Here is a 21415-nt window from a genome sequence, read left to right on the forward strand (position 1 = left end):
TACGGTTCTCCAACAACGGCTGCGGCAGCATCCAGGCGGGAGAGCGCGTTCACACCTCTCGGGAAGCGGGCGGCGCCCGGGCTCCCAGGGTGGCACGCGGGATGCGCGTTCCTGGCGCAGGCCGGGTTCAGTCGCGGCTCCCGAACGCTTCCGCTGAAGGACAGGCGGCAGAGCTCGAGCACCCGGCAGGACTGCGTAGGGCGGAATCTCACAGATTTCTGCTCACAAATCTGAGACCTTTTCCCAAAAAGGCACCAATATCGACAACGACCTAGGGGAAGGCAAGGCTCGGGCCCTCGCCCGGCCCTGCCCACAGCCCCCGCGGGCTCCGTGAACCCGCGCCTGTGAGGGTGTCATTGCTCCACAGAAAAAAATGCATGGTGGTGGGAGACATGCGTCAGAGAGGACCCTATACACAAAGCTCTTACAAATCGATGATCTAAAGCGAACAATCTAGTAGGAAAAGCAAATGAAAACAGAAATGGCGATGCTATCGATGGGCAGTTTGCTTAAAGATAAATAACATTCTGGTGAGGGTCAGAACAGTGAGAGCCTTTTCCATTTCCCTAAGCAGCCCCATAGCACTTGCGCCGGGGGAGCAGGAGGGGGCAAGAGAGCAGACAGATCCGAGCACTGTTGTTGAAGCTAATTTAGCCAAATCTCCCTAAAAGAGTGTGCCTGATACTTCAGTCCAGCGAGTCTTCCGCTGGAGATTCGCTTGGGAACACCCCTACCTAAGTCCCCAGACCGGCCCGGGTAGGGACAGCTACTTTTCCTCTTTGTCTGTGGAACAGCCAGCAGGTGCAAAGGCCCAGAAGCTGGAAGGTTGCCATGGGGAAGGAAGGAGGTGAGGAAGCCAGCCTTTGCCCTCTTCTCCCCCCACCTGCCTAATGGAGGGAGTATGCAAGCCGGGACAGTCAGATCCCAAGATAGGAAATCCCACAGCCCCTAGGGCGTGCGTCCCACTTCCATCCTGCTCCCCAGCCAGCGTCCAGATCAAAGGCGGACAGGTAAAAAGGCCTGCGTGGGGTCACAGAGAGGCGAGCAGATGCAGCCCCGGGTTGGCTCAGGCCCCAGGGGCATCACGTGGAGCCAGCCATTCGGCGTCTAAGAGATGCGGGGCCCAGGAGAGTGCGGGGCGGGGCGGGGTGAGGGGGCTGCCTTCTTCAACGGGTTGAGACGGGCGGAAGACCCGGGAGGCTTTTTGGAGATAGGACGCGGGCGGGGCGCCGGGGGCTTCCTGGAGGAGGAGGCGGACGGGGCACGGAAACCTGAGAGAATTCTTGCGCTATGCAGTGTCCGGGAAGCCGCGGGGGAGCGCAGGAGGCGGGGCGGGCGGCGCCGAGAAACAGCGGCTGCGGGCAAGCGGCGGGAGCCAGGGACGCGAAGCCGGCCGCCACCGCCGAGCAGCCCTCCGGCCGCCCGACATTCGCTCCTCCGTGCGTCCTCCGCGGATCCGCGGCGGGCCGGCGGCCGAACCCATGCAGCCGCGTAGCGAGCGCCCGGCTGGCAGGACACAAAGTCCGGAGCACAGCAGTCCGGGGCCCGCGCCCGAGGCGCCGCCGCCGCCACCGCCACCGCAGCTGCCAGCGTGAGTGGGCCGGGGGGCTTAGGACCGTGACTGGCCCGAGCCGAGGAGGAGGAGGAGGAAGGGAGGGGCGCGCCGACCCTGGCGCTTTGCATCCTGCGGGCTCTGCCGGGCCGCGGAGGGTCCAGCCCCCGTCCGTTATCGGCACACACAGCTGGGGCGGGGCAGGGTGTCCCGAGGTGGCTGCTCTGTCCCCGCCTGCTGCCCTTGAATCTGGCTGCGCCGCTTAAAGGCTGGGGCGGCCTGTCTGCATGCTGGGGGTGGGAGTCCAGAGAGGTCACACCTGCTGGTTGATGTAGGAGTCGCTTCAGAGACACTCGACAGTATGGACCAGTTTCACCCCGTGCGGGTCCTGTATGCCCAGCCCGTGCCGAGGACATCGGACTCCAATGGGGGCACGGGAAGTGTGGCCAGCGATGGACAGAGAGCCTACCCTAAGGAGGGCCTAGGGAGACGGGGTGGGGGGAGGGCTCCTGGGCAGAGGGAAGTGTGGTACCTGAGCAGGGGTGGTGGCGGAGGAAGCTGTACAACGTTTAACTATTGACTTCTGGAGTGGGGTCCCACCTCAAGCTGGGAGCAGATTGGAACAGAGTCTGGTTGGACTTCCGAGAAGGCTCTCTGGACATGAGAGAGCAGAATGGGGTGGAGCCTGGAGAGCAGGGGCGGCCCTGAGGGTGCTGGTCCTTGATGGAAGCCTGGTATGGGCTGCTGGGGGGAGAGTGGCCTCCTGGGTGCCCTAGCCCTACCCAAGGTCTCAGGGGAGGGTGAGCAGCTCCCTGCAGAGTGCACCCTGACCTGGCACTGCCCATCTGCAGCCCCGAGGCAGAGCGTGCCCGTCCCCGGCAGGCCCGCCCCACGGCCCCCATGGAGGGTGCGATGCAGCTGCTGAGCCGTGAGGGCCACACTGTATCCCACAACTCCAAGCGGCACTACCATGATGCCTTCGTGGCCATGAGCCGCATGCGGCAGCGCGGCCTCCTGTGTGACATCGTCCTGCACGTGGCCGCCAAGGAGATCCGGGCACACAAGGTGGTGCTGGCCTCCTGCAGCCCCTACTTTCACGCCATGTTCACAAGCAAGTACCGCTTCATCAGGTCTGGGCATGTGGGGGACTCTGCACCTCTTCCAGAGTGGGGACCATCCTGACCTGCTGTCCCCACAGATGAGATGAGTGAGAGCCGTCAGACGCACGTGACCCTGCACGACATTGACCCTCAGGCCTTGGACCAGCTGGTGCAGTTTGCGTACACGGCCGAGATTGTGGTGGGTGAAGGCAACGTGCAGGTGAGGCTGCCTCACTCTCCTCATCCCTGTACCTCCACCCTGCTGCATCTCCTGTGCCACTCCCACCCCTTCAGTGCCTCACGTCCAGTTTCTCTGTCCTTGCTCCCCGGTCCTCTCTCCTGCTTTGTTGCACAGACTCTGCTCCCGGCTGCCAGTCTCCTGCAGCTGAATGGCGTCCGTGACGCCTGCTGCAAGTTCCTGTTGAGTCAGCTCGACCCCTCCAATTGTCTGGGCATCCGGGGCTTCGCCGACACACACTCGTGCAGCGACCTGCTCAAGGCGGCACACAGGTACGTGCTGCAACACTTCGTGGACGTGGCCAAGACCGAGGAGTTCATGCTGTTGCCGCTGAAGCAGGTAATGTGCCAGCTGGGGCACAGCCTGGACCCTGACTTGGACCCCAACCCTGAACCAATCCCTGGACCCCAGAAACAGCCCTGGCCCCCTGGGCCCTTAAGACCTGGTCCTTTGCCCTTCAACCTTTATCCCCACCCTCTGGCCCACGTGCCAGCCCCACCACCCGTCTCGTGCGCACGCTCCCCACTTTCTAACCCTTCCCAAGCTCCCACCTTTGATCCCTGACTCCATCCTGTCCAGATCACATTCCTGCCTACAACCCCCAGTCCCTCCGGACTGCCCTGGAACTAGGCCCCCAGAAACAGGATCTGTGGCTCCTGACCCTGCTTGGCCCCTCCTCATAGGAACACTGGGCCCCTGTTGGACTCTCCCTCCCAGGCACCTTCAGGGATCCATGGGCCCCCAAGACCCCAGATCTCAGGTCTGAGGGTCCCCACCCCCAGGTGCTGGAACTGGTCTCTAGCGACAGCCTGAACGTGCCTTCAGAGGAGGACGTCTACCGTGCTGTCCTGAGCTGGGTCAAGCACGACGTGGATGCCCGGAGGCAGCACGTCCCTCGGGTGAGGCCAGGCCCTGGGGTCTCCCTGATAGTGCTCCAGAGGGGATACTGTGGTTGAGGACCCAGGTGTGCCTGGGCTCTTCTGTGTCCAGAGAGGGTGATACCGACATGTGTCTTGAGGAGGTCCAGGTGTCTGAGGGGGTCTTGGGGCTCGGGCCTCTGCCACCTGACTCTAGCGTCCACTCCCCAGCTGATGAAGTGTGTACGCCTGCCCCTGCTGAGCCGGGACTTCCTGCTGGGTCACGTGGATGCCGAGAGTCTGGTGAGGCACCACCCGGACTGCAAGGACCTGCTCATCGAGGCCCTCAAGTTCCACCTGCTGCCCGAGCAGAGGGGCGTCCTGGGCACCAGCCGCACCCGGCCCCGCCGCTGTGAGGGTGCTGGTCCTGTGCTCTTCGCTGTGGGTACGCTCGCTGGTCCTCTCTGGTACCCTAATCCCTGCCCCATGTCCTCTACCCACGGCCCAACACAAGCCCACCCCACTCTGTGCCAGGTCCATCCAATACTCACCCCCCACCTGCTCTTCCATCCGTCACGGTGTGACCTGCTCGCCAATCCCTGTCCCCACTTGCCCTTGGAGTCCCCACGCCCTCACCCTTGCGCTATGCTAGAGCCCCCTGGGCCCTCGTCCAGGCTCATCACTTCCCTCTCGCTAGGTGGTGGAAGCCTGTTTGCCATCCACGGAGACTGTGAAGCATACGACACACGCACTGACCGCTGGCATGTGGTGGCCTCCATGTCCACGCGCCGGGCCCGGGTGGGTGTGGCAGCAGTTGGGAACCGGCTGTACGCCGTGGGCGGGTAAGAGTGGAGGCTGGTCTTGGATCAGGGGCTTGGTGTGTATCCACTGGGCCAGCCCTGACCAGCAGCGGACCCCTCCTCTAGTTATGATGGGACTTCAGACCTGGCCACCGTAGAGTCCTACGACCCTGTGACCAACACCTGGCAGCCCGAGGTGTCCATGGGCACGAGGCGCAGCTGCTTGGGTGTGGCTACCCTGCACGGGCTCCTGTATGCAGCTGGTGGCTACGATGGGGCCTCTTGCCTCAACAGGTAGTGACTGGGGTCAGGGCTGGGTGGCCTTTGGGGGGTAGCTCAGCAGGTGTGGCTGCATTGGGACTGCAGAGGTCCTCCCTGAGGGAAGCCAGGACCTGCCTGGGCCAGGCCACCAGGGTCCCCAAAGCCTCTCCATCTGGGCCAGCAGCAGCCCTTTCTTTCCCCTCTGGGGTCCTTTCCCCCAGGCCAGGGGCTGGGCTCGGGTAGACACCCAGCATCGTCCAGGTAGCCCATCACCAGTGCCCACCCAGCAGGCCCTGCTTCCTGCTCCCAGGGGACTCGGGTCATTCTCCGTGACTGCCAAGCATGGCATTTTAGTCATGCCTCAGGAGAGAGCAGGTCCTGGGGCCAGGACAGCTTTGCTACCGCTGCTCAAGGTCAGCGGGGTCCTGACGTCTACAGTGCTGAGCGCTACGACCCCTTGACGGGAACATGGACGTCCATCGCCGCCATGAGCACCCGGAGGCGATACGTGCGCGTGGCCATGCTCGGTGGGTGACTGCTCCGTGTAGCGCCCGTCCCACGGACCCCGCACGCAGATACACCATGGGTGTGTTGGCTCCCTGCAGATGGAAATCTGTATGCGGTGGGCGGTTATGACAGCTCGTCGCACCTGGCCACCGTGGAGAAGTATGAGCCCCAGGTGCGAAATGTCCCCAGCCACATCCCCCTTCTGTGGAGCTGTGCGAGGTCACCACTCTCCTGGCCGCCCCCACCCATCATCTGTATCCATCCTGTCCCACAAACACCTGGCCACGGGGTAGAGGTCTGCACGCTAGGTGGGGGGCTGCTAGTGGTGGGTCTGCCCCCAGCCCTCCCTCTGATGCAGGTTAACTCGTGGACGCCCGCGGCCTCCATGCTGAGCCGGCGCAGCTCTGCGGGCGTGGCGGTGCTGGAGGGGGCCCTCTACGTGGCCGGCGGCAACGATGGTACCAGCTGCCTCAACTCCGTGGAGAGATACAGCCCCAAGGCAGGCGCCTGGGAGAGTGTGGCGCCCATGAACATCCGAAGGTGCAGAGGCCCCACTCCAGTCGCCCCCCACAGTGGCAGATGTGTCCCAGGGCCTGACCCCTGCACACTGTCCCTCCCCCCAGGTCTCCCCCTCCCGGGCCCTGCCCTCGGGGCATTCTCCTCGCCTTTTCCCCCTCCACCGCAGCTTAGCTCCCAGGCCGCTCCTATGGCCCTGCCCCCACGACGCCAAGGCCTCCCCCCAAGCCCTGCCTGTCCCTCCCATCGGCCCCACCCCCTCCCGGTCAGAGCCCCGCCCCCGAAGCTTCTCCTGTGGCCGCAGCCCTGAGACCCTGGTCCTGCCCCCTCCCTCACCCCAGCCTCACCCCCTACCCCTCCCCATCCACCCTGCCCCTAGGAGCACACACGACCTAGTGGCCATGGATGGATGGCTGTTTGCCGTGGGGGGTAACGATGGCAGTTCCAGCCTCAACTCCATCGAGAAGTACAACCCAAGGACCAACAAGTGGGTGGCCGCGTCCTGTATGTTCACGCGGCGCAGCAGCGTGGGCGTGGCGGTGCTGGAGCTGCTCAACTTCCCGCCACCCTCTTCGCCCACGCTGTCTGTGTCGTCCACCAGCCTCTGACCCGTGGCGCGGCTGCACAGAGGCCGACCTGTGGCCTCCCACGTGCCTTAAGCCCCCCAGGGCCCAGCGCCTCCCTCCGCCATGCGTGGGGCGGGGCTCGGCCCCTACCAGGGGCATCCGGCGCTGTCCAGTCTCCATGTGTCCAGCCGGCCCGTTTCTGTGTTCCTTCCTCAGTGCTTGTGTGTGTGTGTGCCATTTATTCGTTTATTTATTGATTGTCGGGGCTGCAACTACCAGTTTACACATTTACTGTTGAAGTGTCCTGTCTCTGGGACCAGGCTGCCCTCCTCAGCATCCTCCCACCATGCTGGGGGACGAGGGGATGGCCACTGGCATTGCCCATGGGGGAGGGACCAACGTGGACTCTGCAGACCTGAAGGGACTGACAGGTGATGCCGAGAGTGGTTACTGGGGCTGGAGGGCGGGGGGGAAGGGGGGGCTTTCTGAACAGGTGCAGACCCCCGAGCCTGCGCTTTGCACACCACCCTTGCCTCACCTAGCCAGGCACGCTCTTGGGGAGAGCACAAATTGGGCTTCCTTCCCTTGGCTGTGGTGTCTTTTCTGGATCCTGCACTGAGCTGGGCACAGACCACTGCAGACCCCACACAGCAATATGAGCCACTTGAACAATAAACGTGTTTCCTGGGCTCTGTGGGCCTGTGGCTGAGTGTCCAATCTCTGCCTTTCAGGGTCCTGTCTGGGGTGACTGGGAGGGCCTGTGCAGCTGGGCTGAGGTGACGTGTTGGCGTCTGGGGGCTTTGAGGCAGCACGGTCACATCCAAGGGCAGGGCTGTGGTGTCATGAGCAAAGCGCCCAGCCATGAGCATGGCTGTCAGCCTGATCCTGAGAGGCTCCCAATGGCCTCTCCGCCCGGCTCTGCAAGGCATCCCCCCAACCTCACTATGGCAGCCCCAGGCACACGTGGGACAGTTGTGGCTTTCTTCCTGGATTCTTGCTAAGCCTCCAGGACCCTGAACTTGACCTGAGGTGAGGGGTGGACTGAGGCAGGAGTGGAGATTGTGGGAGGGTCCTGGCTTCCTTCCTTGGTTGCAGATTTCTGCTTCAGCAGCTTAGAGCAGGCACGCGTCCCCCTTAACAGTCCCTGGTGACTCAGAGATGCATTTAGGTGGAAGCAGGATGTGTGCTGACAGGGCCCGGGGGGGGGGGGGGGGAGGGGGGTGTCTAGAAGGGGCTCCCTGGGCTTATGGAGCTCCAGCCCCAGGCATCCCCAGCCTGATGTAGTCACAGGCTACGCCTTGGAGCCACCTTCTGTAGATCAGGGGCTCTTCACTGGGCTGAGAGGGGGGACGCCTTTCCTCCCCACCCCCCAGGTTGGCTGGCATGTGTGGAGAACCGGGGGCAGAGATCTGAAAGGCTCAGACTCAGGTAGGGACCGGGTCTCTCCTGGCAAAGCTCCGCCCTCCCCAGCCCCTGAGTACAGGGCGAGCCGGCCCAGAGCCCCGCCCCAGGAGGTGGGGCAGGAGGCTCCCGGCAGAGGGACCCAGACCTGTCTACCTGCTCTCCTGGGGCCAGCTGCCGCCACCCATGGGGAACAGCCACTGCGTCCCTCAGGCCCCGAGGAGGCTCCGGGCCTCCTTTTCCAGAAAGCCCTCACTCAAGGGAAACAGGTGAGAGGGGGCAGGGCACAGCCTCAGTCACAGGGTCTCCCTCTACCTACCTGGGGGGCCAGGCTGTGAGCTCCCCCCTTCCCTTGTCCTCAGAGAGGATGGAGCACGGAAGTTGACTGGCCTCTTTGGCACCGAGGCCAGTTCCGACGGGGACACCACTGCTGACAAGATCTTCCACTACTTCCCTGGGACGGTGAGCGGCCAGCCGCGGGCCCCGGCTGGAAGGGCCATGGCGGTGATGGTCTCTGTGTGACTGCATGTGTGTGTGCGCCCCGTCTCCGCTCAGCACAGGGTCTCCCCTGTCACCCTGGAGAGGTCAATCCAGAGCACAGTGAGGAAGTAGGCCCAGCCCCGCCCTGGGGAGCTCATCGGCCGAAAGTCTGAGCAGAGAGCGAAACTGAGACCCAGCACTGAGTCAGTGGGGTGAGCGGCCGGCAAGGGCGGGCAGGGCGGGGCCTCCGCACCAGCCACGTGCAGAGCCCTGCCTGTGGGCCCTGGTGTCTGTCCCCCGCCCCGGGGCCTGGTGCGGGACAGCGTGTCCGGGCACATTCGAGCTGGACAAGCTCGTGTGTCTGCTGCTGCGCCGTGGGCAGGGGTGTCAGGTCGGTGATGTGGCTGTGAGCGCCACTCCCCTTTGGCCGTCTGAGAGCGCAAGGGGCTTCAGGTGAAGAGGGAGCCAGCCTCTCGCCTGCTCTCAGCCCCAGTTTCTCCAAGGGGGTGTCTCCTCAGTGTCCACCACTGCCTCATCTGACAGCAACCCCTCTGCCACCCAAGGACACAAAATTGGGCCACCTCTGAGCTGAATGCTAAACTGCCAGTCCCCCACCCCCCGCCCTTCAACCCAGCATGGCTGGCGAGGGCCGGGACATAGCTCTGCTGTGCACAGAGGCCCCAGGATGTGAGGGAAGTGACCCCCAGCTTATGACCCCAGGAACAGCGTTTGTGACTGTGCCAAGGACACGGTCCTGCACTCCTTGGACCTCATGGCAGCTGGTATGGGCTTCCAAGCCACCCTCATGTGTGTTCCTGCCAGGCTGGGAAGCCCAGGCCTGTCCCTCTCCTGTTCCCTCAGGTCCCCAGGGCTTCCTGCGGCCAAGTGCCAGCTTCAGAACCTGAGCTGCCTCAGGGAAGTGGACAGGGCACTTCTGTCAGGGCCCAGCCAGCGTCCCTCTGCATGCTTGCCTCTCAGACCTCAGCTCCTTCTCTCCAGGCCCAGGACACATCACATGGTCCTCGTGGTCCTCCTTGCCAGGACATGGTGGCTAGAGAGGGGACTGCCGAAGCTCGGGAGCGGGGCTGGGGGAAGAGCCCCCTCTGCTGTGGCCTGCCTGTGGTGGGTTCTGTGCTCACACGCGAACCCGCCCTGCCATGGGCCCAAGGCTGAGCCCAGACCACAGGGCCAGGTGTGTGGCCCTTCCTGCTCCATGGCCTATTTTTCATGGGTCCCATCCCAGCATCATTCCCCACACTGGGTGTGGGTACAGGAGGCCCCACCCAGAGCAGGGAGGCCAGAAAGCTGTGAGACTATCTGTTTACATTCCTGGGCTTGTCCAAGGGATGGCTCAGCTTGGCCAGGGCACAGCGGCCCCAGCTTACCCTGAGCCCCAGACCTCAGCCCCTCCAGCTCCATTTTGGCACCTGTCCCTGTCTGACTCCCCTTCTGACCATCAAGCCTCTGTTTAGCGAGGATTCTCTGTGCACCAGGGTCAGCTGTAGGTGGGCACTGACCCTCGCTCCCTTCAGGAGACAGGAGTTGAAGCTGCCTGCACACTCCAGGCCTGTCCTCGGCCCTGGGGAATGAGCAGGGGGCGAAAGCGACACAGGCCCCGTTCTCATGTTGTTCCCACCCCATGACAGAGCCAGATGATGAATGAGTAAAAGACAGAGGAAGTCAGAGGTGGCTGGCACTACCGAGAAACATAAAAGAGGAAGGGTGGGCAGGGGTCAGTGCAGGCTGGGAGGTTAGCAGTGTACCCAGAAGGACCTCACAGAGAAGGTGAGTCTGAGCCATGCCCTGAACTTGGCTGAGTGGTCCAGGCAGAGGGGACAGCAAGGGCAGAGGCCCTGAGATGGGCGTTTGCCCAATGGGAGGTAAGAGGACCCCTTGGCCATTGCCAGGACTTTGCGCTGTGCTGAGAGGGTGATCGGGAGCCTGCGGTGGTGTGCTGGTAGTTTGAAATGGGCTGTGATGGGAGTACTTACACCATGGAAATTGGCAAGTACTATAAATCAGCCCCCCACTTTTTGGTAGCAACGATTTTTAAAGCTTTGCCAGCGCTGGAGGTGTGGGAGGGCTTCAAGCATTGTCTCCCCAAGGCACCTGAAAACCCCTTTGACCAACAAGCCTTAGGAGGCTGAACAACGAAAATAAGGGAACACAGCTTAGGAAATAGTGATGCTAAGGGTTGGATCTGCATTGTATCGAAACCTCACTGACTCCACCACTAGACCACGGAATTCTGTGACCAGCAGGGAGGCCGTGTGTGCGCGCGCACACGTGTACATGTGCCTTCTGCATGTTTTCGCGTGAAGGGGCTACGAGTGCGTGCAGTGCGTACACTGCGTGTGCGTCCTTAATCTATATGTGGTGTGACTGTGGGCCGGGGCTGCTGGCCCCAGGTCAGGCCCCCTCCCCTGAGCTCTGCCCCCACCCTAGAACCTCCCCGGTCTGGAGAGTCAGCCCCAAGACCTGGAGCAGCCTTTTCTGAGTGTGTTCAAGGCGGGCCGGCGGAGGGCACCCGTGCGGAACCTGGGCAAAGTCATCCACTACGCCAAGGTCCAGCTGCGCTTCCAGCACAGCCAGGTGGGGGCCAGGCCGAGCTGGGAGGGGCGTTCTTGGGGACCACGCTGCCCCCCCACCCCCAGCCCTCAGACCCTGGCCCTGCTTTCCCGCAGGACATCAGTGACTGCTACCTGGAGCTGTTCCCCTCCCACCTCTATTTCCAGGCCCATGGTTCTGAAGGGCTCACTTTCCAGGTGAGGGGAAATGGGCAGTGGGAGGAGCTGGGCGAGGGGAGCCAGCAGCTGCTGGGGCGGGTGGCCCAGTCCTAGGACTTCCCTCCCGCTGTGCTCGGCAGGGGCTGTTACCACTGATGGAGCTGAGTGTCTGCCCACTGGAGGGGTCCCGAGAACATGCCTTCCAGATCACAGGTGTGCGGGGGGCCCGGTGTGCTGCCCGTGCCTACCCAGCTGCCAGAAGGACGAGGGCCCTAAGACTGCTGCTGAGCAGGCCCCAGGACCTTGGCGGAGCTCTGAGCACATTGAGGGGCCCTGGCTTTTCCTCCGATGGGCACACGTGCACTTGCCAGGCTGGGGTGGAGGGCAGCGGGTTGGGACCTCCAGAGCTGTGCGTGTGGTGGTCAGTGGCTCCTCCCAACCCTTGAGAGTCCTTTCCTGTGGGCTGCAGGCCCATCCCTGTCTGCCCCTCCCCAACAGGCCCGCTGCCCACCCCTCTTCTCGTGTTCTGCCCCAGCCAGACCGAGCTGGGCCGCTGGCTCTACCACCTGGAGAAGCAGATAGCCCTCGTGGGGGGGCTGCCACGCCGCCACCAAGTGCCCCCGCAGGTCAGTGCTGGAAATCCTGCAACCCTTTCCCATCCCCAGCCTCCTCCACCTGCCCCTGACCCCCTTCTACCAGGGCCCCCCCGAGGACGAGCTCCCCTGGGTGCTGCAGCGCAGGCTGACCCAGCTGCGGACGGCATCTGGGTGCCAAGTGGTGGGCAGTGCCATCTGTGCCTCGAGGGTCAAGCTGCAGCATCTGCCCTCACAGGTGCGTGGGGGGGAGGGCACAGAGGAGGGAGGAGGTGGGGGCAGGTCCAGGCCCTGGACGTATGCCTGGGAGACCCTGTTCTGCCCTTTGACCCCCCTCACAGGAGCAGTGGGACCGGCTCCTGGTCCTGTACCCGACTTCCCTGGCCATTTTCTCTGAGGAAGCAGATGGGCTTTGCTTTAAGGTGGGTCCCTCAGCGCAGTGGATCCGCCCCAGGGAGGAGCCCTGTGCGTGGGGGGTGGGAGGGGGCAGCAGCGCAGGAGGAACCTGTATTTCGGGGCCTGTTGGGACAGACAGTACAGGCCCCACCCACCCAGCTCACTGCCCTGGTCAGTCTGGTCTCAACCTGAAGTGGGCAAGGAGGGGCCCCCGCCTTGGCCCCCCATAGCATCCTAGAGGGTCCTCGGCCACCAGCAGGCCCATCCCCTGGGGCGGGTGGCATGAGGGCTCCTGTGGCCCTGAGTAGACATCTTCCGGGTGCCTGAGGGCATGCGTGGGCACTCTTAGAGCCTGAATCGTCTGCCACATGCAGCACGATACCTTCCACTCTGGGTTTGATCACGGCCTTCAGTCACTGAGAAACACACACATGGGGGGCTTCCTCGTGATCCCTTCCCACTCACCCCCATCTTAGCAGGTGACCCAGGAGACCAGTCCCCATAAGCATCCGTCTGTGTTGGCCGTTGGCTGACAAAGTCTTCCCCAGAGACGGGGGAGAAGGGATGCCCAGGACAGATGGGGAGTGTCTGCCTTGGCCCTGCCTCGCGCACTACCTGGCTGCCCATGCAGCTCTGCGGGGCCCAGGCAGAGGCCTGGCTGGCTTCTCCTAAGGCCCCATCCTCCCTTGACGCCCCGCAGGGGGAGCTTCCACTCAGCGCCATCCACATCAACCTGGAGGAGAGGGAGAAACAGATCCGCTCGTTCCTGATCGAAGGTGGGCGGAGGCCAGGCCTGGGAGGAAGGGTGTGAGCCTGCTGGGTGGCCACCTCTGCACCGGGGCTTTGAGGGGGGCACCCTGCCTACCAGGCCCCCTCACGGCCTCCGTGTGCCAGGCCGTCTCATCAATACCATCCGTGTGGTGTGTGCCAGCTACGAGGACTATGGCCGTTGGCTGCTCTGCCTGCAGACTGTCTGCCACAAGGATGGGGCCTCCCTGCTGCCCGGCCCTGAGAGCTTCCCTGGGCTTCGGGCGCCCACACAGGTGAGGGGTTGGCAGCAGCGGGATGCTGCCCCACAGCTGGGGTCCCGGGCAGTGGTAGAAACAGGAGGATGGGTCTGGGCATGGGTACGTGGGGAGAGGTGCTGTCGGCTCACCCTCACCCACCACCGACTGCCCAGATTGTGGGTGGTGGCCAAGGCTCGCTCTCCTCGGATGGACGGACCAGCTGGGACTCAGGGTGCCTGGCGCCCGCCTCCACCTGCACCAGCCACTCCCTCCCTGAGTCCTTGGTGCCCTCTACCACAGACTGCCCTGCCCAGCTTGCACTGGTGAGTGTCTGGAGGGGAGTGGGCCGTGGAGGGAGAGGGGGAGCCCAACCCAACTAGGATCCTACCTCCTCAGGGGAGGGCACTTGGACTGCAGGGGCTCTGTGTAACCTCAGAGGGCTACGTGGGAGAGGGCCCCAGGGAAACTTTTGGAAATTTCTTGGTCCCCGCAGGAGCAAGCCAACCCTGACGGCACCAGTGTCAGTGGACACAGGGCAAAGCTGAGACGGGGCGGCAGCAGCCGATCACCCAGGAGCAAGGCGAGGGGCGAGGGGCCCAGCCCAGTCACCCCACTGCGCCTGGACCTGACCAAGGTGGGCCCAGCACAATGACCCTGGCTCTGGGCCTGCCTCTCCCTCCTGCCCGTCACCTTCCTGGCCTGTCTCGGTCCCGGAGCTACCCAGAGGCCTACAGCATGGAGCAGGGAGGGCTAGGCCACTTCCAGTTCCAGGAAACCTGTCGCATCTGTCTCTTGCCTGCAGCTAAGCCTGGAGGACAGCCTTGAGGCCCCGGGCCACTCTCTGGAGACACCACACTCCCCACTCTACGCTGATCCCTACACACCACCTGCCACTTCCCACCACAGGATCGCAGATGTCCGGGGCCTGGACAAGGTCAGTCCCCTGCTGGGTGACAGAAAGAGCTGGAAGTGCCCACAGCCGGAGGTTAGGAGGGTGCCTGAAGCCTGAGGTCTGCCCAGGCTGTTGTGAGAGGCTAAGGGGTTTCTGGGGCAGGGGTCCCTCAGCTGCTTGGAGGTCCTAGCCTGAGGTCTTGGTCACTGGCAGTTCCTCAGCGCAGTGCAGAGCTCACTCGGACCTGAGCCCTCGGGCCCATTCCCCGCCGGCCCGGGGTCGGTACCTGTCTCGGACCCCAGCTCTGGATTCTCCAGCCCCCACTCGCTCTCCGAGAAGGGAGCCCTGCAGTCCCGAGCCTCTCAGCGGCATCGTGGCTCCATCAAGGACCGGGGGCCCCGGCTCCCAGGCTCCCCTCAGCATGTGAGTAGCAGCCAGTCCGCCCCGCCCCAGGCAAGGGGTCCTGTTGGGAGAGGACGGAGCATGGAGCCTCCTGGGACCCTGAGGGAGCAGGAAAGATGGAAACGGGGAGAGCAGGTGGGCAGAGACCTATGCGCAGTCGCAAGATGGGGGCACTGGGGAGGAGGAAGGCCAAGGGGAGAAGGTGGGCTGGTCTTCAAGCCCCTTTTCCCAGGGCCCATCTCTGAGACTTGTGCTTGGGGTCCTCAGGTCTCCCCCGCCAGGGAAGCGTCCCCCCCGCCCCTGCCACCGCCCCCAGGTAAGTGAGGGCCCCGCCTCCTCCGGGGAGAGCTCTGGGTGTTGCTCCCTGCAGGCACATGCATCTCTGCCCTCCCCACCAGATGGCCACCCCTTCAGGAGCTACGACAGCATCCAGGACAAGGCCCTGTCACCTTCTCACCAGTGGTGGCCTCGAGGAGCACCTGAGGCTGATGAGGGGCTCGTCCAGTGGATCTGATGGCCCTCGGGTGGCTGCTTCTCAGGACCGCTTATCAGCATTGACTTTGGAGGAGGGTCTGCAGCAGGGCCTGGCTCTTTCTTTGTGAGGCTCAGGCATCCAGTATTGAGCCAGGATCTGGCCCCAGCAGGGTGGAGGGAGTCTCCAGAACCCTGAGCTTCCCTGAGCCCTGGAGGAGCCAGGAGGGCCCCATCCTCAGGACGCCTTGGCCAAGGTGACTGGATGCCCAGGGTGCCGTCCTCGGCCTGCCTCCCTGGGGAGGAAAGAGTGAGGGGACTTGGGTTAGGGGCTTTCACCTGGGAGAGGGAGGATGGCACAGGTGTAGCGGTCAGAGAACCAGGAAAGTCAGCTTAGAGAGGGTCCGCGTATGGGAGGTCAGAGGGCACGAGGGCCAGCAAGGTCTGAGACTAGGAGGGCAGAGGGAGGAAGGTTCTCTGGGAGCGTGGGAGTGGAATGGGTTCACCGGGAGAAACTGACAAGAGACCAAACAAGAAAGAAAGAGATTTTATTGGCGCCATGTGTCCACGTGTTCTGTCCTCAGCAGCCAGGAGTCTCCTGCGTCCTGGGGACCCTGTACGCCATGCTGCTTCGGGGCTGGATGCCCACCTAGCACCCAGCCTGGCAGACCCCCGTGCTCTACCACCACCAGCACACCACCCACTTTCCTGTCCCATCTCCAGCTCCTCTCAGACTTGGGACAATCCCAGGTTGTCCAGTCCCTCCCCCGATGCCATTGTCTTCTGCCTCAGCACTTGCTCAAGGGTTCCCTGGAGGAAGGACTCCAGGCTCTGCCCTACAGACCCCCACCCCACAGGGCACCTTAGGTACCTGCTCACCATCTTGGGCAGGAACCAAGGAGGCTTGACTGTACACCCCTGGGGTTCAAGGGTCAAGGCAGCCTCAGAGGCCTCCACTGGCCCAGCCCACTTACAAACAGGGCAGAGTCCCTGGGACATGGCCTCCTAGTCTCAAGGCCACCCAGCCTCCCTACCTTTGCCCCCTGCTCAGACCTCCAGCTGGGGCCTTGCTGCTGCTCTGAAGTCATCTAATTTCCCAGGCCCTGTCGTGCCCCTCCCCCCAACAAGATAACCAGATAGGACTAGGGTGCCAGTTAACTTTGGTTTCAGATAAACCACAACTAATTTCTTGGCATAAGTACATCTCAAATCCTGTGTGTCTGAGATTCAAATTTCACTGGACGCCCCTATGTTTTTAGTTGCTGATCTGGCCACCTCAGTAACCAGCTCCCTGCTTGGCCCCCACCCACCCAGCCTTCCAGAATCTCTTCACTCCCAGGTGTGGAGCATAGCCTCGGCCACCACCACCGGCTGGACCCTCGAGTGGAGTCCAAGGGAGCCTGGACTGAGGACGCTGGCTCCTTCCTAGATACTGAAGAACACAAGGGTCAAAGGGCAAGGCCTGAGGGCCCTGAGCACCTGTGAGCATTCCCTTGTCGTGCGTCTTCCTGGGCCAAGCCTGGGTCCTAGGGGCTGGGGCTGCGGCTGGGGCTGGGGCTGCCGCGCCCCCGCCTCACCTGCCGGCGGAAGTATCGGATGGCAGAGATGGTGCCGATGTTGGCCAGCAAAACTGCAAGAAAAGCACAAGGCCTCCTGAGTGCCAGCTCCATTCGGCCTAGTCACCACCTCTGTCCATACAGCCTGGCCCTCAAAGCCTAAGAGGAGGCGGGTGGGGCGAGGGTGGGCCAGCAGCGCAGGAGAACAGTCACGGAAGGAAGCTGTGCCTCCCCCTGTATCACTCATCCCTGCTGGCCCAGCAGCTGGGACGGGCCATCCCTGTCCCTGCATTTGACTCCCGAACACCAGCCCCCCACCCCCACCCCTCCAGCCCACAAACCTGTTTTCCAGGCATCTGGGGCATGTAGGTCTGATGTTCTCACAGCCCAGGTGGCAAAGGCTACAAACACCAGGCACATGTCGTTCTGGCTGAAGGTAAACGAGGTGAGGGGACCCCGGGGTTCCCCTAGGAAAGAGAAGCAGGTCCTGAGCTCCTGCTGCCCCACTTGGACTTGCCTGCCCCGGGACACGTCTGCCCTGAGTCATATCCTCCCCGTGATACCTCCATCCCAAGACACAGGCTAGCGTGTGGCATAGTTGAGTCAGGCCGACGTGGTGAGTACGTCTAGGGCCCCATTTCCTTGTTCATAAAACACCTTCCGGAGGAAATGTGAGATGAAGTGTACTGAGTGCCTGACCTGGCACTGCCCCAGCACCGGCCCCGCTTGGCTGGAGGCAGAAACTGCTGTTGTTTGGGCCTAAACACAGAGTGACGGTCAGGGTGGAGCCAAACCCCTGCCTGGCCTGGGCTGCCCCACCTGACCTGTGTCCGGATGGCCAGGAGCTGGTCCTTCTTGCCCAGATGATTCCCATGGGCCCCACCAGCTCGCAACCCAGGGACCTGGCCTGCCCCTCCCCCACGGCCCTCTTGGCTGAGCTCCCCGGACAGCGTGTCCCTGAGTCCTGGACAGGCCACGGGGTTCCTGCTGCACACACACCTGCTTGCCTGATGGCCAGGTTGAGCTGCTCTGCTGTGGCTGGGCTAGGCTCTGGTGGGGTGCCAGTCCCCACTCCCCAGAGGACTGAGCTGGGGGGCTCCATGGCCTGCACCTGGAGAAGGGCCGTCTGCTCCAGCACACCCCCTGACCTGTCCTCCCCAAGGAAGTGCTCGTAGGCCTCCGGGATAGAGATGGGCATGGGGTCTCCAGGAGAGACAGGTTCAGGCTTGGCTTGTGGGGGCGGGGCTGGGGAGCGGCCCTTCTGGCGCCCCACCCTCTGGCCTTGGCAGTCCTGGAAGAAGAACTCGCACACCTCCGGCCACCGGACTTCAGCCAGAGCCTGGCGGGCCTCCGCTTCTTCCTTAGCATCCTCGTCCTCCTCCTCCTCCTCCTCCTCGATGGTGTCACAAAAGAAGAACTCATAGGCTTCTGGAAGGGTCACCGCAAAGCAGCTCTTGGGCGCAGGCCCCCCTGAGGCAGAGGGGGCAGGGGGAGGCAGGTGCTTCAGGATCCGAGGCTGAGGGGTCCGGGGCCCAACTGCCACAGCGTCCCAGGCCCCGGACCCCCTGCGGCCCCCAGCTGCCATCCTGGGGGTGGTGGTTGTGGGGGGCGGGCCTGTGGCTGCTCCTGTCCCTGGCTTCTCCGGGCCAGGCTCAGCCATGGAGAATCTCACTTTCTTCTTCTTGGAAGCTTGGGTGGGGCCTAGTAGGGGCTCCCCAGTGTGGTATCCAGGAGCTCCTTCTGAGGGTTCCCCTCTGGGCTTCTCTCCATGCACCCCTGGAGGTGGAACAGGGCTCAGACCCAGCTGGGCCAGTGGGGCAGCCTCCGCCTCCACCTCATCAGGCCAATCCTGGGGAACAGGAGATGTAGACACACCCCCTTCAGACCTGGTCTCTGGAGCAAAGTGAGGCAGAGCCCTACACGGGGTGGCCTTTGAGGCAGCTGTAGATGAATCCACCTCTGGCTTGACCACTGGGCCCAGCATAAGCAAGTCCACATCCAATTGAGGCTTGGAGGCGGGTGTAGACTGAGGCACCTCGGGCGGAGGCTTGGAGGCGGGTGTAGACTGAGGCACCTCGGGCGGAGGCTTGGAGGTGGGTGTAGACTGAGGCACCTCGGGCGGAGGCTTGGAGGCGGGTGTAGACTGAGGCACCTCGGCTGGAGGCTTGGAGGCGGGTGTAGACTGAGGCACCTTGGGCGGAGGCTTGGAGGCGGGTGTAGCCTGAGGCACCTCGGCTGGAGGCTTGGAGGCGGGTGTAGACTGAGGCACCTCGGCTGGAGGCTTGGAGGCGGGTGTAGACTGAGGCACCTTGGGCGGAGGCTTGGAGGCGGGTGTAGACTGAGGCACCTCGGCTGGAGGCTTGGAGGCGGATGTAGACTGAGCAACCTCAGCTGAAGGCTTGGAGGTAGGTGTTGATCGAGGCATCCTTGACTTGGCCATTGAGACATCTCGAGGCGCCTCCAGGTCCAGCATGGACACAGGCTCAGCCATGGGCATCATTCTGAGTAGATCTGTACCTTGCTCAGTGGTAGGGACAGATATAGACAGAGCCACACCTGGCCCTTGCCTGGTCACCCGCTCAGGGGCTCCTGCCGACTCTGGCCCCAGTTCGTTCTGCCTGGCTCCTGCCATCTGCTTTGCCACCCCAGCTGGGAGAGCCCTCCCCCTGGACCCAGCCAGGCTGAGGCCCTCCTCAGGCCTGGCCTCAGTGAGCACCTCGGAACCCAGCTGGGTGAGAGAGCCTGGAGCACCCGAGCGCCCACCTGCCTTGGTGCCTGCAGCGCGCCTCTTCTTTCGGCTGGGGCTGCGTGGTGGGGCTCCAGGGCTGCCAGGGGGCCTCTGGGGGGCAGCGCTGCGGCTAGGGGACTCGGGGCTCTGAGGAGGCTCACCAGTGGGACTAGGGGCAGGGCCCTGGGGGGCTGACCCCTGCAGAAGCCTCTGCATCTCGTCTCCGGAAGACGCTGGCCCTGGGAGGGACGAGCTCCGGACAGAAAGGGCAGCCCCAGAGCTGAGGGACAGCCGAGCATCTGACCGTGCGGACGTGCTAGGCGTCTGCTGACCAGCCTCCAGGGCCAGGACAGGCTCGCGCCAAGACCTGCTGACCAGCTGCCAAGTGGCTGCCTTGCCCTCCTCCTCAAAGCCAGGCTGGCAACTCCCCCCGGGAGCCAACTGCCCCTCAAGAAGAGGAGGGGGCCCTGGAGGACTATTGTCCCTTTGGTCAGTGTCACTGGACAAGAGCTCATCCCCAGAGGCCAGGGCAGCCTGCAGGAGGCCACACTCTTCAGCAGTGGCCGAAAATTCAGCCCAGTCCTGGTCACTCAGCTGGACACTGTACTGGAAGTTTTCCATCACGGGTCAACAGAGGCACATGGGCCACAGGGGTAGGGTCTTCACAGGCCCAGGGCCCCGGCCAGCAACCACTGCCACCACCCCACCTGCCCCCTGGGTTGGGCTCCCCCTCCCTGGCTCAGGGGCCAGCACTCCATCTCTGTCCTCAAAGAGAGCAGAACAAATGGGGTGTCCAGAGAGACGCTGTGCTGCCCTCAAACCTGGTTGCTTCCTGGAGTTGGAATATCCGCAGCTGCCACTTGCCCTGTTCCCAGAGTGACCGCGAACGATAACGTCACAATGACATGTTGCTACAGTCCTGCTTTCGGGTGAGTGAAGTTCACTGAAAAATAGGGTTCATCTTGTTTGAGTTTTCATCCCCAGGAGGAGCTTCCCCCACAGCTTTGTGCATTTTCTGCTCAGCCGGGCCAGCCTGCAGCTTTCCTCCTGAGTTGCTGGTAGCAAGGCTGACTTTATAGAGCCAAGCCCAGTTAAGGACCACCCACCAGGGTTCAGTTCACCTGGGTGACGGTCAGCCCTGGACTGTCCCGACATGCCCCAGGTGGCTGCTGGCCATGGGGGGAGGGGCCACGGTGTCCAACAGTTCACCAGCCTTTGGCCATGACCTTCCGGCACCCTTGGCTGAGAAAGGCTGCTGGGCTTCCTCTGAGCTTACCAAGGTCATGCCACCGCTGGCCAGAGCCCACTCAGGGGTCATCAGGGAGAGCCTGGCTCTGCCCCTCCCTGGGCAGGAGGTCCCAGAACAGAAACAAGCCCCCCTAGGGCCCATCCTCAGGCTCTAGGCCCTGACCCAGACCTGCACAGCTGGCGAAGCCCCCTTTCACCCGTCTCAGTGAACCGAGACAACCCTAGCTGTCTGAGAGCCCCTAACGTTTCAGCTCCCTAGGAGGGGCTGCCTTTGGCATTTGGTCAGCTGCCACTGGACCCAGGGGGGTGGGAGGTCGCTCTGGCTGGGCCAGTCCTGAGGCAGAGATGCCTTGAGTCCAGGGCACAGTGGCTTCCTGACCCGCTGTACTTGGTTCTCCTCTCTGTCCGGGGTTCTGTAGGGGCTATCCCCTTAGGGACCCCTTAGGGTGGGAATGGGGCTGCTGACAGTACCGTACCTGGGACTCCACAGCCAGCTGGGGCAGTGGAGCTGGGCATCCGAGCAGCCTGTTCCAGAAAGGCATGGTGCTGGGCTCGCCATCCAGGCCCCACCCCCATTGCCAAAAATACCCCAGCCCCACGGTCACATGTCTGCTGCCAGGCATCAGGGTCCAGGCCACAAATAGATGGCATTTGAGGGGCTTCCAGCTACATGAGGGACACCTTCCTGGTCAGGACAGATGCCAGTCAGAGAGCGCTGACCACAGTCAGGACGGCAGGGACCTCCCCTTCCCAAGCTGAAGGCCACTCTTAAGTCCATCTTGGCCACAGCCTGCCCTTCCCTCTTAAAGTGGTCCCGCCCACTGTGAAAACTCAGACCCCCACTTCTCATGCCAGCTCCCCTGCTAGCAGCCCCCAAGACTATCTTAGGACTTTACCCTGACACCTGGGGGGAACAGAGGGAACAACAGAGCGATGAGCTGGGAAAAGACCAGTCCTGGAATGTTCCGAGGTCATCGGGACAAGGCCACTGCTGGCCTGGTCAGGGCTTGTACCTCCCTGGTCTGGCCCCTGCCCTGCTGGTGGGGCTTGGGAGACAGATGAGGGCCTTAGGGTTCTCTGCAGAGGGCACCCATGGGTGCTGGCCTCTGGAGAGGGCT

At 63.3% G+C, this 21415-nt stretch overlaps 3 protein-coding genes across 17 annotated transcripts; 2 read left to right on the forward strand and 1 right to left on the reverse strand.

Annotated features, from left to right (window-relative positions):
- On the forward strand, positions 79-7274 carry KLHL17 (kelch like family member 17). 12 transcript variants are annotated; one of them, XM_021095169.1, is made up of 12 exons: positions 1384-1591; positions 2404-2663; positions 2751-2872; positions 3008-3229; positions 3673-3789; positions 3979-4192; positions 4445-4589; positions 4674-4841; positions 5247-5335; positions 5414-5487; positions 5674-5855; positions 6211-7274. In XM_021095169.1, exons 1-12 carry the CDS (start codon positions 1482-1484, stop codon positions 6437-6439), a joined length of 1932 nt encoding a protein of 643 aa, XP_020950828.1. In that variant the 5' UTR covers positions 1384-1481; the 3' UTR covers positions 6440-7274. The 12 variants fall into 12 exon arrangements, 11 of the variants coding, with proteins under 11 accessions (XP_020950823.1, XP_020950827.1, XP_020950824.1 ...); XM_021095164.1 differs by lacking the exon at positions 2404-2663 and adding an exon at positions 79-1010 and having other exon boundaries at positions 1297-1591; positions 2751-3229; positions 5163-5335; positions 6211-7101; XM_021095168.1 differs by lacking the exon at positions 2404-2663 and adding an exon at positions 79-1010 and having other exon boundaries at positions 1297-1591; positions 2751-3229; positions 6211-7101.
- On the forward strand, positions 7235-15321 carry PLEKHN1 (pleckstrin homology domain containing N1). 2 transcript variants are annotated; one of them, XM_021095176.1, is made up of 18 exons: positions 7393-7426; positions 7771-7825; positions 7973-8067; positions 8161-8260; positions 10724-10870; positions 10963-11043; positions 11145-11217; positions 11503-11630; positions 11704-11835; positions 11939-12019; positions 12694-12769; positions 12888-13036; positions 13174-13323; positions 13494-13634; positions 13803-13934; positions 14106-14315; positions 14562-14610; positions 14693-15321. In XM_021095176.1, exons 3-18 carry the CDS (start codon positions 7985-7987, stop codon positions 14806-14808), a joined length of 1848 nt encoding a protein of 615 aa, XP_020950835.1. In that variant the 5' UTR covers positions 7393-7426; positions 7771-7825; positions 7973-7984; the 3' UTR covers positions 14809-15321. The 2 variants fall into 2 exon arrangements, with proteins under 2 accessions (XP_020950834.1, XP_020950835.1); XM_021095175.1 differs by having other exon boundaries at positions 7235-7426; positions 7771-8067.
- On the reverse strand, positions 15297-20928 carry PERM1 (PPARGC1 and ESRR induced regulator, muscle 1). 3 transcript variants are annotated; one of them, XM_021095161.1, is made up of 4 exons: positions 18435-20711; positions 17321-18356; positions 16663-16788; positions 15297-16395 (listed from the first exon to the last, which is right to left on the reverse strand). In XM_021095161.1, exons 1-4 carry the CDS (start codon positions 19668-19670, stop codon positions 16292-16294), a joined length of 2502 nt encoding a protein of 833 aa, XP_020950820.1. In that variant the 5' UTR covers positions 19671-20711; the 3' UTR covers positions 15297-16291. The 3 variants fall into 3 exon arrangements, with proteins under 3 accessions (XP_020950820.1, XP_005653389.2, XP_020950819.1); XM_021095160.1 differs by adding an exon at positions 20774-20928 and having other exon boundaries at positions 16108-16395; positions 17321-19992; XM_005653332.3 differs by having other exon boundaries at positions 17321-20711.

Source organism: Sus scrofa, chromosome 6 (assembly GCF_000003025.6).
Source record: "Sus scrofa isolate TJ Tabasco breed Duroc chromosome 6, Sscrofa11.1, whole genome shotgun sequence".
Classification (NCBI taxonomy): Eukaryota; Metazoa; Chordata; class Mammalia; order Artiodactyla; family Suidae; genus Sus; species Sus scrofa.